Here is an 18,532-nt window from a genome sequence, read left to right on the forward strand (position 1 = left end):
ACATATGTTCACGCGAAAATAAGACAATACCAATTGAGGAGTGTTTGTATGGGGGGTAATGAGAGTGTCGAATTTGGTCAATATAACAGTTGATTGCTATTTTGATAGGTAACGCTTATTTGATCGCATATAAGTTTCATAATGCTTAGGTTGATGCGATGTAGGCTACTGATATATGTGATAAGACATTCTGACAACTTTGTAAATAACGATTTTATACCGGAGTTGTACCATATGTTCACACGCGTATCTGCCCTCTCATTGGCTAGAATGTTCCCACCTGATCTCGCTTCCTCCCGCCTACCTTTCGCATCTCAAATCGGACATGCGTTTCCATTGTCAGAGCGGTCAGTTGGCCATCTTGTCAATATAATAGATAATCTTTGCTCTGCATCTGAACGGGAAAAGGGCCAATAATATTTGAGCAGACTTCGTCACGATACTGATGACAAACCAATATAATTTGTAGTTGTAGCGCACGGGCCTGTGTTCTGTTTCAGCAGAGCTCATGACTCACTTGCGTTCATGTTTTTTTTCCCGTGTTGCCCTTTCCAAGTCAACACTGTAATACTGTGAATGTCAATAATCTATTATCATTTCCATTGGCTATAGGACTTCAAATTTCTTCCTATATCATCATTTGTGTTTTTTCCAATTATGAAGAAAGACAGAAAGATGACAAGCACATGTTTTAAATGTGTTCAGAGTCTCTAATAAGAGTCTTAACCTACCTATAAAAAACGTCAAAATAATTACAGTTTAGAGGTATAGGCTATGCTAATAAAGCCAACTTGCAGCAGCTGCCAGGCTGTGGAGCTTCTGCGGGAGGAGGACAGTCATGAAGTGCAGCTTGTCCTTCTTTAGGCTCTGAGCATCCATCTGCTTTAAACCCAACCCCATGTACTTTCTGCTCATACAGGGACCACTTTACCAGCCCCTCCCGGTTTGGTGAGCTAAGGGTCACATCAAGTCACAGTTAGTCCCCAGGGATCAGTGTGCTTAACAGGCCTATTCACGAAGAAAAATAACTCAGGACTGTACTTCTAATAGTGTGCTGGACTGTTGTGAAAATCATGCAGCTAGAAGTTCTGGATCCAAGAAATAGCTATACTGTCATCAGTTTACATCAGAGTGCATGCAAGCAATATTGCCCCAATATTTTACCTTTATTTAACTAGGCAAGTCAGTTAAGAACAAATTCTTATTTTCAATGACAGCCTAGGAACAGTGGGTTAACTGCCTTGTTCAGGGGCAGAACAACATATTTTTACATTGTCAGCTCAGGGATTCAATCTTGCAACCTTTTGGTTGCTAGTCCAACGCTCTAACCACTAGGCTACAATATGCCATCATTTTCCTTGCACAGCTTCTCCTCCTCTTCAATGACTGTTCCTGTAAGTGGCATTTAAGGGAATATAGGGAGTGATCAGATGTTACCTTGGTTTGAAATTAATATGATCTCTACAAGCTCTTTATTGTGACTGGCTCGTGACAGAAATAGGGGCAAAACAGTTATATATCAACAAATAATGATCTAGTGGCTTCCTGACCACTTTATTTGATGATGCATCTTTCTTTTTTTATTCCTATTATTCTTATCTTGTGAAAAGATAATGTTCATATCCTCAACAAAATCAATATCTTCTTATAACGTTCAGGTCATTGATAACAGTTATTAACTTGCATAATACATTGGAATTATTCTGGTGATCACAAATGGCATCAACCATGCCAATGTAACAGTAGGTTATGTAGTTCAGGTCCTGACTAACCAAATCTGGGGCCCTAGGCAAGAACATTTTAGATGGCCCACTCTTGGTGGCAGAGATACAATTTTGCACTTTTAAACCAATGTCCTGTAATTATACATATTTAGCGTTGGGGCTTTGAGAGAATGTTGCAGTTTTAAAGCACATTTCCTGTATTTATTTGACACATTTTGGCATGGTTTATGCCGTGTAATTCGGCACTGATGTAGTTGATGTCTGCTTTAGATCTACCTGTTATCTTTATACAGTTGAAGTCGGAAGTTTATATACACCTTAGCCAAATACATTTAAACTCTGTTTTTCACAATTCCTGACATTTAATCCTACTAAAAATTCCCTGTCTTAGGTCAGTTAGGATCACCACTTAATTTTAAGAATGTGAAATGTCAGAATAATAGTAGAGAGAATGATTTATTTCAGCTTTTATTTCTTTCATCACATTCCCAGTGGGTCAGAAATTTACATACACTCAATTAGTATTTGGTAGCATTGCCTTTAAATTGTTTAATTTGGGTCAAATGTTTTGGGTAGCCTTCCACAAGCTTCCCACAATAAGTTGGGTGAATTTTGGCCCATTCCTCCTGACAGAGCTGGTGTAACTGAGTCAGGTTTGTAGGTCTCCTTGCTCGCACACACTTTTTCAGTTCTCCCCACACATTTTCTAAAGGATTGAGGTCAGGGCTTTGTGATAGCCACTCCAATACCTTGACTTTGTTGTCCTTAAGCCATTTTGCCACAACTTTAGAAGTATGCTTGGGGTCATTGTCCATTTGGAAGACCCATTTGCGACCAAGCTTTAACTTCCTGACTGATGTCTTGAGATGTTGCTTCAATATATCCACATAATTTTCTATTCTCATGATGCCATCTATTTTTGTGAAGTGCACCAGTCCCTGCTGCAGCAAAGCACCCCCACAACATGATGCTGCCACCCCCGTGCTTCGTGGTTGGGATGGTGTTCTTCGGCTCGCACGCATCCCCCTTTTTCCTCCAAACATAACGATGGTCATTATGGCCAAACAGTTCTATTTTTGTTTCATCAGACCAGAGGACATTTCTCCAAAAAGTACGATCTTTGTCCCCATGTGCAGTTGCAAACCGTAGTCTGTCTTTTTTTATCGTGGTTTTGGAGCAGTGTCTTCTTCCTTGCTGAGTGGTCTTTCAGGTTATGTCGATATAGGACTCGTTTTACTGTGGATATAGATATTTTTGTACCTGTTTCCTCCAGCATCTTTACAAGGTCCTTTGCTGTTGTTCTGGGATTGATTTGCACTTTTTGCACCAAAGTATGTTCATCTCTAGGAGACAGAACGCGTCTCCTTCCTGAGCGGTATAACGGCTGCGTGGTCCCATGGTGTTTATACTTGCGCACTATTGTTTGTATAGACGAACGTGGTACCTTCAGGCGTTTGGAAATTGCTCCAAAGGATGGACCAGACTTGTGGAGGTCTACAATTTTTTTTCTGAGGTCTTGGCTGATTTCTTTTGATTTTCCCATGATGTCAAGCAAAGAGGCACTGAGTTTGAAGGTAGGCCTTGAAATACATCCACAGGTACACCTCCAATTGACTCAAATTATGTCAATTAGCCTATCAGAAGCTTCTAAAGCCATGACATCATTTTCGGGAATTTTTCAAGCTGTTTAAAGGCACAGTCAACTCTTCTGACCCACTGGAATTGTGATACAGTGAATTATAAGTGAAATAATCTGTCTGTAAACAATTGTTGGAAAAATGTATTGTGTCATGCACAAAGTAGATGTGCTAACCGACTTGCCAAAACGATCTTTTGTTAACGAGAAATTGAAAAACAAGTTTTAATGACTCCAACCTAAGTGTATGTAAACTTTGACTTCAACTGTATGTCCATTCCAAAAGCATGATCCAAACATAAGTCCAATATCAGCATGGTCAGACTTTACAAAGCTGGCTTTGGCGTCTATTTTCTTCTCTGGGTGATGTTGGAACTCGTACGTGTACAGTTGCACCAGCATCTAAAAACACAGAAGATACATTGGAAGTGATGAGAGCTTTTTGCATCATATCATAAGGTGATTTAAAATGCAACAGAAAAGTTGCCTTCCCCAGACTGGAATTAACCTCTGGTATCCAGACACTTTAATAACGGACAAAACGACAAACAGATCTCCCAGCATTTCAGTAAATCCATCACAAATATCTTCAGGGGTTTTTGCATTGAATCCTCCAACCAGGAGTTCTGGAAAACCAGGGAATTTATTGAAAGTTCCCAGAATGTTGCAACCCTTCTCTATAGTATAGGTCTACATATCATCATTGTACTGTGGCCAGCGGTACTTTCATATTCTGGTCAATTCTCTGGTTAATAATATAAATAATTTCATTAAGTTACTATGATAATAATTGTCTTATCATGATACAATAACATAAATGGTACATAAACAGTGCTTCAGTAACAGGTGAGGGAATAGAAGGAGGAGTAGGACAAGATAAGTGAATAGAACTCACCCCAGCAGGATAGAAAATGTTTTATTATTGACCTCGCTGACTGCCTATGAAATCCCTAAGACCATTTAGGTGGATTAAAGGACTGTTCCAAAATATAGGAGAACTTACTGTATCAAATCCAACACATGACACACCTTCATCTTCCTAAATTAGAAAAGACAGAAAAGTAATTATTATCAAACCCTTTTTTATTTCAGTAACCACTTAAACTTGAAGATGAAGACATATGTAGAGATATATTGAGTGGAAGTGTTTTTAATCAAGAAAAACTGACCTTGCCATTGGGAGGATCCATCCAAACTCATGGTTAGTCATTCCACGGAGCACAGGAACCTTCTGGACCTCCTTTCTCTTTAAAAGCTTATCTGCAAGGTCTTTTAGAAACACTCCACCCAGTCTCTCCAAAAAGATTCACATCTAAAATGCACCAGGCTCAATGGTTGAAAACAGGCCTAACCTGACCTCCTGTGGCTGTTATTGGAATAACTTTACAGTAATATCTAAGGGAGATGCTACTTTGTATGGTACTATAGAGGCTATTTTACATTGAAAGGTGAGGTCTAACCATTTCAACCATATGAAATGAATCATTTGAACCATCATAGGAAGAAATGCATATGCAACATATCTTCCGTATGTCTCAACTGGTAATAGATAGTTTACCTTTTTTATGGCATTCACCAAATCCTCTTCAGTTCTCATAAACTTGACAAGCTACTCATTAGTAGCGTAGTCACACTGCCAGGTTAGACATCATTATCATCACCTAGACATCACCTGGCCAGTTGTTCAAACATCACATAGCATTCCAAACTTTTATATAATTGATTGATAAACCAGTTAACAGTTTGAACTGATTCAAATGTGATTTGAATTAGTGTTGGATAATGATTTGAATTAGTGTTGGATAATGATTTGAATTAGTGTTGGATAATGATTTGAATTAGTGTTGGATAATGATTTGAATTAGTGTTGGATAATGATTTGAATTAGTGTTGGATAATGATTTGAATTAGTGTTGGATAATTTGTGATACCTTAAAGTTTGTGTGTGCCATCCCTCTCTGGTTCCCATGGCTCTGCAGGCTGTTGGGCAGCCAGTCGCAGGGGACCCACAGGTGGATGGGCATAGGGTATCTTTAAATACTCCTGCACCCTCTGCTCTATGCCTTTCACAATCATATACTTGCCCTGAACTTTGCTATTCTTCAGAGAGACCACTGGACCAGTCTCTGCTGGAAGCACACTAAACACAAGGGGCCTTAATCATGTAACCCGATTAAAGTCTGAGCACATAATGTTGTCATCCTTCATAGTTTCTGTATTTAAAGGAGCCAACTAACTGTTGGAGTAAAACATCAGTACAGGATGTTTCACTTTTAAAAATAAAAAAATGTAAGTGAAGTATGCTGCAATGTATGATGTTCTTGTAGTACTTTCCCCATTATTATTGCCTAGTTAAATAAAGGTTAAATAAAATAAATAAATAATCTTGGTAGCTAAAGTAATCAAAATATGCATGTTATGTAATGTAGCAGTTTTTTGTATTTTTTCTTTAGTACAAAATAATGAAATAATGATTTCTTACCCATTGTGCCCAGCGAAGCACCTAAAAATACTATAGTATGGTACACGCTAAGAAGTGTTGTTCACATAATAGCGTGTCTTTGGAAAGACAGACAGACACTCAGTTTTCATTCAAGCAAATACCCCTCCCTACACCAAGTACCTGCCCCTGAATGGGTACACACACACACATTGATTAACTTCTGTTTCACCAGACCCCGCCCTAACAGCCCAACTTACAAAACAACGGTCTTTGAACAACACGCTTAGTAAGGCTATTCAGGGATACCTAAGTTGTCAAGGGCTTTAAAAGGGCTTTAAAAGAAGGGATGTAATAATTTTTTTTAAATATATATTTGCTGGAGTGAGCTTGGTCAGAGTTGGCAACTGTATTTCAAGGTGATAATGTCCGGTGATACATGAAGGGACATATAAGTTACATTACAGTAGATTGCATTTAATTCTCTTTGCCTCTTTTGACAATAATAAACCCCTTTACTTGGGTTTTGTCCTTTAGTGAAGCACTGCCCTGTATCTCACTGCAGATTTGCAGTATAAGCCAGCTTTGTCCTTGTAACCTTATGCCAGTTTGTTGACCAGCTGGTGTTCATAGCAATGCTCAATCTCCTTTGGGTTTATTGTACTAATCCTGAATGACTTTCTGACTGCCTTTTTCTAGTGTTCTCTGTTGGAAATGTTACTAGACCAGATAGTGCTATTTTTAGTTGTATAGTTTATTGGCACCATGATTTAAGTATAAGGCTCTTAACTATACCCAGGGCCACTTCATGCATGCTGCCGTGCCACTATATATTTAACATCACACGTAATGCTGTCTGGATTAGGATTTTGTCAGAGACTGCTGCAACATACTGTATGGCCAGTATAAATCACAACAAGTTTGAAGGGCAGGCAGTGTCTGGCTGACCAGGTCAAAGAAAGCTGTTATTCATGGAACTTCAACACTTGAATGTCAGTGGAACAGGTGGTAACAGGTAAATGCATTCTGACTTATATCATTGGCTTTGTGTTCTTAATTAAAAGTCTTCACAAGATTGTCTTACAAGTAATGTATTTATAGTGGACTTAGTGATATATTGAACATTGTCTTCTATTAATATTATTATTTTTTAAATCATGTTGTTCAAATAAATTAAACAATAAAAGTAAAATAATTTAGCACCTTGACCTGTTCTTCTCTTTTAAAATCTCCCCATTATTTTCAGTAAAAAAACAGAAGACAGTGGAACATGTCAATGCATGAGGTTTCCCCATCGGAGGTGTTTTGTGCTTCTCCTGTCTGTGGGGATCCTGGTGATCTTCTACGTAACCACCCTCTTCACTCTTCATATAAGCCAGACCCCACTCTGGCTGCTAGGAGGCCAAGATCTAACTCCTCTCTCTTCTACCAATGGAAATGAGGGGGTGCTTCTTTCACCATACAATGTAGCCTACCCACAGAAATATCAGTTTGTCCTGGATGAGCCTCATGAGTGCCAGGACCGCAGCCCCTTCCTGCTTCTGATGGTGCCAGTAGCTCCTGGTAATCTGGTAGCCCGGGAGGATATCCGGAAGACTTGGGGTAAGGAGAGCCTGGTTCTGGGACGGGCTGTGCGTCTGTTCTTCCTGTTGGGCCTGCCCAGTGGAGCGGAGGCAGAGAGGATGCAGGAGGAGGTGCTGCTTGAGAACCAGCAGTACCATGACATGCTGCAGAGTGACTTCCAGGACACCTACTTCAACCTGACCATCAAGACCATGGTGATGCTGGAGTGGCTGGCCTCTCGCTGCCCCGGCGCCTCCTTCGCCATGAAGATTGACTCTGACATGTTCCTCAATGTGCACAACCTGGTCAACATGCTGATAGACCCAACTACACCAAAGCACAACTACATCACTGGGAAGTTCAGCCAAAACACACAAGTGGTGAGAGACCGCACCTCAAAGTGGTACATTCCCAATAAGGTTTACCCCAGTACCAAATTCCCTCCCTACCTTTTGGGAAATGGTTATGTCTTTTCCATAGATCTTCCTGAGAAGATAGTGGAAGCATCCAAACAAGTCCGTGCCATATTTTTAGAGGATGTCTACCTGGGTATGTGTCTGAGCCATTTAGGGATTGCAGCCAGTTACCCACCTAACTCTTCCCTCTTCAAGGTTTCCATGCCCTACACTCATAATCGCTGTTACTACTCTACTGTCATCACTACTGAAATGGACCGTGTGAGTGACCTGCTGCGAGTCTGGGAGGACTTACAGAGACCTGGCACCCCCTGCTAAGGACAATGAATACCTCTTTAAGCTTTGAATCCTTACCCTGCTAAGGACAATGAATACCTCTTTAAGCTTTGAATCCTTATAAGTATTAAACACACACACACACACACACACACACACACACACACACACACACACACACACACACACATCATGGTATCATAGTATAATTCACTCATTTTTCATTTCATTCTAAAGTAGTAACATGTTATTACACAGTAATTACCATATGATATTACCAGATAATGTTGTTACAATAACAGCATTACTACACAAGTAGAGCTACGTAATGTGTAGTGTTACTGATCAGTCTTGCAAGTATAATTCCCATGACTGTCTTAAATTAAAATGGCAACGTGGGATCTTGTGTGTATCTATGAAGTAAGTATCAAATGATGTTCTAAGATCTTCAAAGATGAGCATAATCAGTGTGTATCACATTATCCCATGTGACAGTATAGTCTCAATTTCTGTACATCATCAAGACAAACTCATATGTGGACACAACATAACAACTACCGTGCTGTTACACACCAGCCTTTTTCTACTGCACAAGATTTTCACTGTCACTAGATGGCAGCAGTGAATTTGACTTAAACGTTTGTCTTGTGTGCTATTGTTTAGGTTGCTTGTGATTTGTACACTCAATTGATGCCTACTTAAGATTGATGTTGTTACAAATTCCTGTACTGTTTGTAAAAATGTTAAACTGAATAAAAACAGATAAACAGACATAATCCATTACAAACCTATTTTTTAAGTACTGAGAATATACATTGCACACCAACAATCTATCACTTGGTTTTATTTTGGCAGCATAAATAGTGATGTGACTATTTGAAAGCCACACTCCTTAATTTGTGCATACAATGGAGCAAATGCATCCCATGACATTTTTCTATACAAATAGTAGGCTACTTGATATATACAGTCGGATACATATGTTCTCAATTAATGATATACCAGGATAGAGCAACATACATTATTTGAAGCTATATTTTCTAATGACAACATAAATCTAATCAAATCAAATTGGATTTGTCACATGCGCTGAATACAACAGGTGTAGACCTTACAGTGAAATGCTTACTTACAAACCCTTAATAACCAACAATGCAGTTTTAAGAAAAATAAGTGTTAAGTAAAGAATAGATAAGTAAAAAAATAAGAGAGCAGCTGTAAAATAACAATAGCGAGGCTATATACAGGGGGTACTGGTACAGAGTCAATGTGCGGGGGTACCGGTTAGTCGAGGTAATTGAGGTAATATGTACATGTAGGTAGAGTTAAAGTGACTATGCATAGATAATAAACAGAGAGTAGCAGCAGTGTAAAATAGTTGGGGGGGGGGGGGGTCAATGCAAATAGTCTGGGTTACCTTTTGATTAGCTGTTCAGGAGTCTTATGGCTTTGGGGTAAAAGCTGTTTAGAAGTCTTTTGGACCTAGACTTGGCACTCTGGTACCGCTTGCCGTGTGGTAGCAGAGAGAACAGTCTATGACTAGGGTGGCTGGAGTCTTTGACCATTTTTAGGGCTGTCCTCTGACACCACCTGGAATAGAGGTCCTCGATGGAAGGAAGCTTGAACAATGTTCTAGGTCTTCCAGGTAAAACAGTTTTTATTTCAACTAAGAATTACAGGAAAACAACAGCATGCTTGGCACCCACCAGTTACCTAAGACTAATCCAATCCCATTTTACTTGGTCTTGAATTGCATGTAGTAAAATGAAAAATGTTGCACATTACCTATGATATTGCATTTATGGTACACCAAAGATTTCCTTATGCAAGGTTTCCATGTCTTCATTTTCTCATCAACTTGTCTTTCTAATTATATCATAACTGTCTGTCATCTTCAAACATGACGTTTTCAGGAGTCAAGTAAGTGTGGGTAAATTCCAAAAGATGAACTATCAAGCTACCTTATAGTTTGCACATTATAAAGATCTAATACAGCATACCAATACTGTATTTCGCTAGTATAAATTACTGCATTTCGACCATTTTAGAAAAGTTTCGAGTCAAAACAAACGTTATCAATTAATAAAATTAAAGTAGGTAGATTGAAGCGTTTTGGGGCCTACAATTCACAGAAAAAACCCACCCATAACGGATACGTTAGTCTACGTCAGACGCAGGGGGCGTTAGAGGGGCGTGTCGGCTCTGCATATCAGCTGTCATGTTTAATGTAACGCTCGCGCTCCATTGAAAAGTGGCTGCCAGTACTCCAGTGTTGGGCGGACTGGGGAAAAACAAAGGGAAAACGAAAACAGTTATAGGCTACATCGACCTCTATAGCGGCAACATTTTATAGAATAGTTATAGCGACACAACTGCAGTCACTGGCATCCCGTAGGTGACAGTTAAGACCTCACAAGGAAGAGGAGGAAGGGAAAAGAGAAGACCGCACATCTGGGAAGACATTGAAAAGTAACTAAAGCTTACTTGGCCACAGGTAGCCCTCGTGCGTCAAAGAATAGCAAAGTGCAGGTCATGCGGATATCTCTGGCTGGAGATCGATCAGTGTTTCAGTGCTAGTTCTTCCTAGGAAGATCACTTACCTCAGCGGACCAAGAGCAGGAGAAAGACATGTCCAGAAGAAAGCAGAGCAAACCCCGGCAGATCAAACGTAAGGAAAATAATAAGTTCACATTGATCTTTATTAAAGGTGGTTCATTGCGAACATACTGTATATACTTTGACAGGTGGACTAGATTTGTGACATTTAGCAGTGACCAAAATAATATTTCTATAAATGACCTGCCAACCTAATATAAAAATGTCGATTAGGCTATGTGACTGTTTATAATAATTTTGTGGAAATGTGCATTCTTTTTAGCCTACATTTGATGTAGGGTAGCCAACAGTTTCAATGATAGCATACTGACTCAAATACATTTCAAAGATAGGCTAGTCAACTAGCCTAATATCGAGCACATGTTATAAATGCTACTATTTTAAATGCTACTGTTATAAATGCTTAGTAGGCCTACTAGAGCACGTGTATTCAAAATAATCTATCATTTTAAAGGTGATGTAAAGCACATCTCAGTGTAAGCAATGTTTTCGGCGCTCTCCTGCTCCACTCTCCACAGTGAGTGTGCAATCAAATATTGTTTTGAAGTAACAATGTGAACATCTTGTGAAGCTATAATTCTTTTATATGTAGGTTAGGCAAAAATACAAAATAAATGGTTTATGCAGTTTATCACAGTGGGTTTTAACATTGGGTTAGTTAGTTAGGGCCATTTAGCCTAACTGGCAGTCTCTCCAACTTTATTTAGTTGCAATATAGGCCCCTAGGCTTAATAAAACGTGGAATTTGCTTGCTCTTTTAAAAACGTTTTGTCCATTGGCAACTGAACTGTAACAGTGGTTTCCTGTTTAATTATGTTGTGGAAACGTCACTGTTCTATGAAAAAGGCGATGTGAACGCAGATAAACTGCGATCCGATCGCAACCGAGATAAAGATTAAAATTGGATCTTTTTTTATTTGTTTTCTGTCTGAAGCTGCACTGAGGCTGGCGTTGCATTTCCCCCGGCTGTTCAGTTCTCTTTCCAGAGATGGGGCGTCAGATAGCGCGCTTGCTGATCTCGCATTCTGATAGTGGGTTACAATTGGATCTTTTTTCATCTATCCTTTTAACTCTTTAATGCATAGGCGTCCATTTAAAAGGTCTCTCTCAAACACACACCCACTCCCTGGCTGTCTACTGCGGAGAAGTCGTTTTGCTCTGGTGCCAGGCGCTCTTTCAGTTCTTCATGCAGAAGAGATGCCTTGGTCCGATAAGCACAGTAGCAATATCTTGGAGGTTGAGTTTGAAAGGGTTGCCCAAAAATAAAGCAGAAAGTAACTCTTAAAACGAAAGAGAAATCATATGATAAGGTTATATTAGCATACATTAAGCATTGTGCATAAAGTGCCCATAACGATGCTTCTAGTAAAATGCACACCATTGGGCGGTCATGCCAACTACCCAAATGGACTCTCCAACTACCCAAATGGACTCTCTGCAACATGCCATCTTCAAAGCAGCCACTTGAAGAGGCTGCATGAGAGATATTGGTTTAAAAAAAGTATTTGACTAAGTATGGAAGCATTTTTGTAGGCTAGTGTTATTATGAAAAAGAAAAATCCTCTTCACATGTTATGTTATTAATGAAGAGGATGATTGTTCTGTTGGCTAGCAGTAATGTAAATAATAATAATATAAAAAAGTTATTTCCTTTACTTATTATTTTCCCATAGTGGTCTTCCAATTGATCACCCATCAGTCTCACATGGACTGTGGATATAGTCCAGACACTGGAGAGGGTAAATTCAAGCTGTAAGCATATCAGGGGTGTCATGGCCTTTGTCTTTATCAGTGCTTACACCATCATGCTTCCTGGCTTCTTGATGTGACACAGAAGTCCCATGATTCTCTTGTGCCTTGGCAGACATTTTAATGTAGGAGGAGTAGTGATAAGGACTTGGGGTTTGATTACATCCACCATATTGTTCCATAAGCATCACAAGCTTGCTTCTCTGTACTAGCCCATATTTTAGTTCATTACTGTGTTGTGGTTATAGCACACTTACTGGGCGGTGGTGGCATTTGGAACGCTGGACCAAAAACAGATGTGTCCAGCGTTATGGAAGCCTCAACTCAGGGTAGATATTTGTCTACGTCTTTTGTGCGTCATTCTCCCGATGGTGAAGATCTCTCAAACTGATTATCCATTCCTCCTCGATGGAAAGATATGAATGGGGCACTGGGTCCGGATCTCAGGGCTTATATTTTGGCAGTTGAGATGGAGACAGGATAAGCAGGGCGGTGATCGCTCCCCCGATAGTGTGAGACAGATGGAGGAGATTGGGATTGAGCTTGCATTATAATTACATTTGGCTGCTGCATTCTCATCTTTGTCGTGTTTGTGTTGTTGTTTGGGACTAGCTGGGTGTATCTTTTGATAAAAACAATAAAAAACGGGAGAAGCAGATAAGGCCAGAAATAGGGATAGCAGGCCTGATAAGGCATAGTGGAAAAAATCGAGGAATACAGAAATGGTAGATTGTAGGTTTGAAAGCAGGCAGCTCGCCCTCTCTGAGATGTGCAGGGCTGATAAGGCCGCCTGCTGATCACTGATAGATAAGCTCAGGCAGATCCACAGATACAGCAGCTTTCTCTGCAGCTCTGCCCTCATGACATCACTGATAAAGCTCAGAGGTCACCATGAATAATGCATGGCCGCCTATAGAAACCACGAAGTCACGTCTGTAAGTTCAGCCATCCCTGAATTAACATTGACCTCATCTCTTTAGACAATGGCAGTTGCTCTGAAAGTGTATTTGTGCATCTAGGTTTTTTTTTAATTGAGATTTTATATAGAACAAATTAAACAGTTTGGATGTAACCCTGTTCTATTTTGAATGGATGTCTTACATACACTTTTACCTCTATAGGTCATATTACATTGTTTTGTACAATTGAAAGATGAATCCAATCTTCCCAAGCCAGTAGAACATTATAATAATACATGGATCACACACACACAGTCTCATACACACACTCGTAAACCCATACGCCCATATATACACACACAGCGCCTTAGTGGCTTTCTCTTGTGTGTTTTTCCTTCTTTGTTCTGCTTTTAGCTCGATGTGAACTTTTGATAAGCCCTGGGGCCCGATCTCCAGTGCAGATAGAGATTGCCAAGTGCGATTAGAGTTGTTATCAGCACAGAGCAGGCAGGCTAAGACTCCACTGCAATAACAAAGCCACACGGAGGAGCAGCAAGGCCTGGACCCTGGCAATCAGTTCCACCGTTAATGTGATTAATGTTGTATAATTAGATGATAGGTGTGAATGCATTTCTCTCCCTCTCTCTTCTTCAACCTCACCCTTTTCCCCGCCCCCTGTTTTTTTCCCTAACAAGCATTGTAGTTGATTAATTTAATTAAAACTAATACCACGTATTACTCAGTGTAGATTCCATGTAAGATATCATTGAAATGTTGTGTTCGTTGATGATTATCTTGAGTGCTTTTTTGGCAAAAAATGAAGAGCACATCTATGCCGCTAAAAGGAAAAAAATCCAGCGTCAGCATAACGCTAAAGTTGTTGATTTTACTATGAGATATTAGATGATGACGGATTACGCCGGAATTGGGATGCTTTTAAATAGTCTGCTCAGTTTGAGAACATTTAATGACTACATTTACCTCTATAGGCCATATGACTGTTTTTTTTTTTTTTTTACAATTGAAAGATGAATCCAATCTTCCCACGCCAGTAATAATACAAAACATTTTAAATACATGGCTCACGCACACAGAGTCTCAGACAGACACACACTCGTAAACCCATACGCCCATATATACACACACAGCGCCTTGGTGGCTTTCTCTTGTGTGTTTTTCCTTCTTTGTTCTACTTTTAGCTCGATGTGAACTTTTGATAAGCTCTGGGGCCCAATCTCCAGAATGACATCATGCGTCCCTGATCTGTACCACACAGAGATGCATAATTATGGATATATAGCAGAGCACAGTGGAGTACTGTGCAGTACAATACAGCCCAATATTAGATAATATTTTGGAGGATTTGCTCATTTTGTTGGTGGATTCCTGTGTGTATCGGTTTCTTTTGTCGTTAGGTTATAGCCTATATATCTGATGATGTTGAACAGTGTTAGTGGAATGGGTGAGTGGGCTGCCTGTGGGGGGAAGTTGGCAGGGTTACAGAGGAAACACTGCCTGTTTGGTGTGTGGATGAGTTATTACACCTTCCTGCTATTTACTCTAGGGACTGTGTAGTGTGAATTATGATGCTCTACTCCTTGGCCCCCTGAAGCAGTTGTAAATGGTTTCACCTCTGACCTCTTAAGCAAGGACTTTGTTAAACAGGGAGTACTTGCCACCTACTTACAGTGGCCTAATCTTTGTCAAACTATTACTTTTGCAGTAATTGATACTGGGCAATTCCACGGTAACATAATTATGCTTTGACTCAGTGTTTTCACTTAAAAAAATATATGCCAAACAAAAACCCTTGATTTCAAAGTTTTCCATCTGCTTATCAAGAAATCAAAGGCTTTACTTATGCCCAGTTTTTAAGATGGAAAATGGTTTCCTTCATTTCCACAAAACATAGACTCTTAGCTTTCATTTGACACCCAATTTGATATGGTCCTATGAACTTCACGTTGGTGCTCATGGGTTCTTTTACATGGAAATGCCCTGCTGTGTTTTGTCTTTGGTGTGGGGTTTGCACATACGGTCCTGTAGTGTAGGTGGACTTTTACCCCAGCAATGTAAAGCAAAGAGCCCTTTCCTCAAGTACATAACAGCCGTGTCCCACCTTCCATTCTAAATACTGCTGGTGCTGTTTTGTGATGTAGGGACTATGTAACAATGTGCACCTACACTGTAATTACACTGTACCTGCCTATGTAGCAACCATATAAATATATAGGTATTAATAGGGACACATTGCACAATGGGACCAATGATTCTTTAGTTCTGTGTCCACTGTGCAGTTGATGATGGATATTTATAGACGGTATGATTTGATTGATGGGCTGAGGTTGTGGGTGTTGTTGTAGTATGTTTACATTGGGGTCTTGATGTAGAGGTTTGTATAGAGCTGGTGTATCGATGTGTGTCCTGGATAGCCATGGGCCACATGGCCGTGGTCAGGCAGCCAGCAGGCAGGCCGCTGGCCGGGGGACAGTGTGTGATGATGTTATGACAAGCCCCCCCCAGCGCTGCCGATAAGAGAGGCCATTTGCTCCTACTGTGTTCAGCGCTCTGTACTGTTCCGGGGTGTAAAAATGCCTTGGTAAACAATTCAGACTGACCTGGTTTTACAGCTGGCAGGCAGGCGGAGGGAGCGGAGCACCACGGGAATGACTCTGCCCACAACCGTTACTGTGATATGGGACATGGAAGCATGTATTCTTGACCTGAAGAATATGATATCTGTATGTCACACGAAATTATGACTCTGCACCTCCACCTCTTATCCAGAGCGACTTACACTAGTGAGTGAATACATTTTCATACTTTTTTTTCATACTGGTCCCCCGTGGGAATTTGGCGTTGCAAGCACCATGCTCTGTCAACTGACACGCAGACACACACACACACACACACACACACACACACACACACACACACACACACACACACACACACACACACACACACACACACACACACACACACACACACTCCTAGAAAATGTGCTTTGCCCACAGTGCTTGATTGGGCTACATTAAGGAGCAGCATGTGAAATCTTTTCAGTGAGCAATGGGCAGGGTGTATGAGGAGCAAAAGTGGCGATAAGAACTACTGGGCGTCAGGGACAAAAGCCCAGAAAGAGGAGATGTTAGACTGGCCCGGGGGAGCCACCTTAACAGAGGTGGTCGAGACCAGCGGCCCCTCCACTGTCTGCTCTCATACACTACACTCTGGCCAGTTAGGATACATCCCAAATGGCACCATGCACTCTTAGAAAAAACGGTTACAAAAGTTTTTTTGGGCTGTCCCCTAGGGTTGCAAAGGGTCGGAAACTTTCCGGTAAATTTCTAGAATTTTTCAGGAAATTTTCCATGGGAAGTTAAGCCTGGGAATTTGGGGAATTTTGCTTAAATTCATCAACAAAGTTAGCTTATAACAGTGAACCTTTTTTGTGGGATACACATAAGGCAATTCTAGGTCTTGTGGCATATTTTGGTTAAACTATCCCCAATTCAATGGAATTGCAACCCTCAGCATGCACAGTGCATTCTTCCATCATTGTCTGAGCCAAGGACTACATGCTTTCTCGTAAGTTTTGATTACAATACTGGGTGGGGTGAATATATTTTATATGACATACATGATTTTTTGTTAACTAGTAAATAGTAGCCTACAGTAAAGTGTGTTTAAATCATTTCTAACTTGTTAACCTGTTGGGGATAGGGGGCAGTATTTGCACGGCCGGATAAAAAACGTACCCGATTTAATCTGGTTATTACTACTTCCCAGAAACTAGAATATGCATATAATTATTGGCTTTGGATAGAAAACACCCTAAAGTTTCTAAAACTGTTTGAATGGTGTCTGTGAGTATAACAGAACTCATATGGCAGGCAAAAACCTGAGAAGAATCTATACAGGAAGTGCCCTCTCTGACCATTTCTTGGGCTTCTACACTCTCTTTATTGAAAACTGAGGATCTCTGCTGTAACGTGACACTTCCTACGGCTCCCGTAGGCTCTCAGAAGGCGGCAGAACGGGGAATGATGCCTTTGGAGCCCCTGGCTGAAAAACAGTAGCGCATTTGGATATTTTTTCGTCTTTGAACGAAAACAGGGTTTCCCGGTCGGAATATTATCGCTTTTTTACGAGAAAAATCGCATAAAAATTGATTTTAAACAGCGGTTGACATGCTTCGAAGTACGGTAATGGAATATTTAGATTTTTTTTGTCACGAAACGCGTCGGGCGCGTCACCCTTCGCCACCCTTCGGATAGTGTCTTGAACGCACAACAAAACGCCGCTATTTGGATATAACTATGGATTATTTGGAACCAAACCAACATTTGTTATTGAAGTAGAAGTCCTGGGAGTGAATTCTGATGAAGAACAGCAAAGGTAATCCAATTTTTATTATAGTAAATCTGAGTTTGGTGAGGGACAAACTTGGTGGGGTTCAAAATAGCTAGCCCGTGATGGCAAGCTATCTACTCAGAATATTGCAAAATGTGCTTTTGCCGAAAAGCTATTTTAAAATCGGACATAGCGATTGCATAAAGGAGTTCTGTATCTATAATTCTTAAAATAATTGTTATGTTTTTTGTGAACGTTTATCGTGAGTAATTTAGTAAATTCACCGGAAGTTTGCGGTGGATATGCTAGTTCTGAACGTCACATGCTAATGTAAAAAGATGGTTTTTGATATAAATATGAACTTGATTGAACAAAACATGCATGTATTGTATAACATAATGTCCTAGGAGTGTCATCTGATGAAGATCATCAAAGGTTAGTGCTGCATTTAGCTGTGGTTTGGGTTTATGTGACATTATATGCTAGCTTGAAAAATGGGTGTCTGATTATTTCTGGCTGGGTACTCTGCTGACATAATCTAATGTTTTGCTTTCGTTGTAAAGCCTTTTTGAAATCGGACAGTGTGGTTAGATTAACGAGAGTCTTGTCTTTAAAATGGTGTAAAATAGTCATATGTTTGAGAAATTGAAGGAATAGCATTTCTAAGGTATTTGAATAACGCGCCACGGGATTCCACTGGCTGTTGAGTAGGTGGGACGATTTCGTCCCACATACCCTAGAGAGGTTAACAATTTTTGCTAGTTAGTTTTTGCTACCATGTGAGTTTTAGCTTGCTCGAGCCTGCTAACCGAGGAGTGTTAATTCACCTATTTCCATACATGTTTCATTTTAAAACATTT

At 40.2% G+C, this 18,532-nt stretch overlaps 2 protein-coding genes across 3 annotated transcripts in view; both read left to right on the forward strand.

Annotated features, from left to right (window-relative positions):
* The first annotated feature begins 6,670 nt into the window (after positions 1 to 6,670).
* Positions 6,671 to 8,831, forward strand: LOC115151906 (beta-1,3-galactosyltransferase 2-like). Its single transcript, XM_029696239.1, has one exon. The coding sequence runs from the start codon at positions 7,081 to 7,083 to the stop codon at positions 8,095 to 8,097; it is 1,017 nt and encodes a 338-aa protein (XP_029552099.1). The 5' UTR covers positions 6,671 to 7,080; the 3' UTR covers positions 8,098 to 8,831.
* Positions 8,832 to 9,916: 1,085 nt separating this feature from the next.
* The window catches only part of zfpm1 (zinc finger protein, FOG family member 1), a 93,366-nt gene continuing 84,750 nt past the window's right edge, over positions 9,917 to 18,532 (forward strand). The window contains exon 1 of one of the 2 annotated variants that reach the window (XM_029696240.1): positions 9,917 to 10,723. In XM_029696240.1, the coding sequence (XP_029552100.1) occupies positions 10,684 to 10,723 (40 nt within the window). In that variant the 5' untranslated portion in view covers positions 9,917 to 10,683. The remainder of the gene's footprint in view (positions 10,724 to 18,532) is intronic. The other variant, XM_029696241.1, reaches the window with a different exon arrangement.

Source organism: Salmo trutta, chromosome 17 (genome assembly GCF_901001165.1).
Source record: "Salmo trutta chromosome 17, fSalTru1.1, whole genome shotgun sequence".
In the NCBI taxonomy this organism is placed as follows: domain Eukaryota; kingdom Metazoa; phylum Chordata; class Actinopteri; order Salmoniformes; family Salmonidae; genus Salmo; species Salmo trutta.

Bases quoted from the DNA above. Each gene is read 5' to 3' on its own strand.
- LOC115151906 (XM_029696239.1), top strand. From the start codon at position 7,081: ATGAGGTTTCCCCATCGGAGGTGTTTTGTGCTTCTCCTGTCTGTGGGG.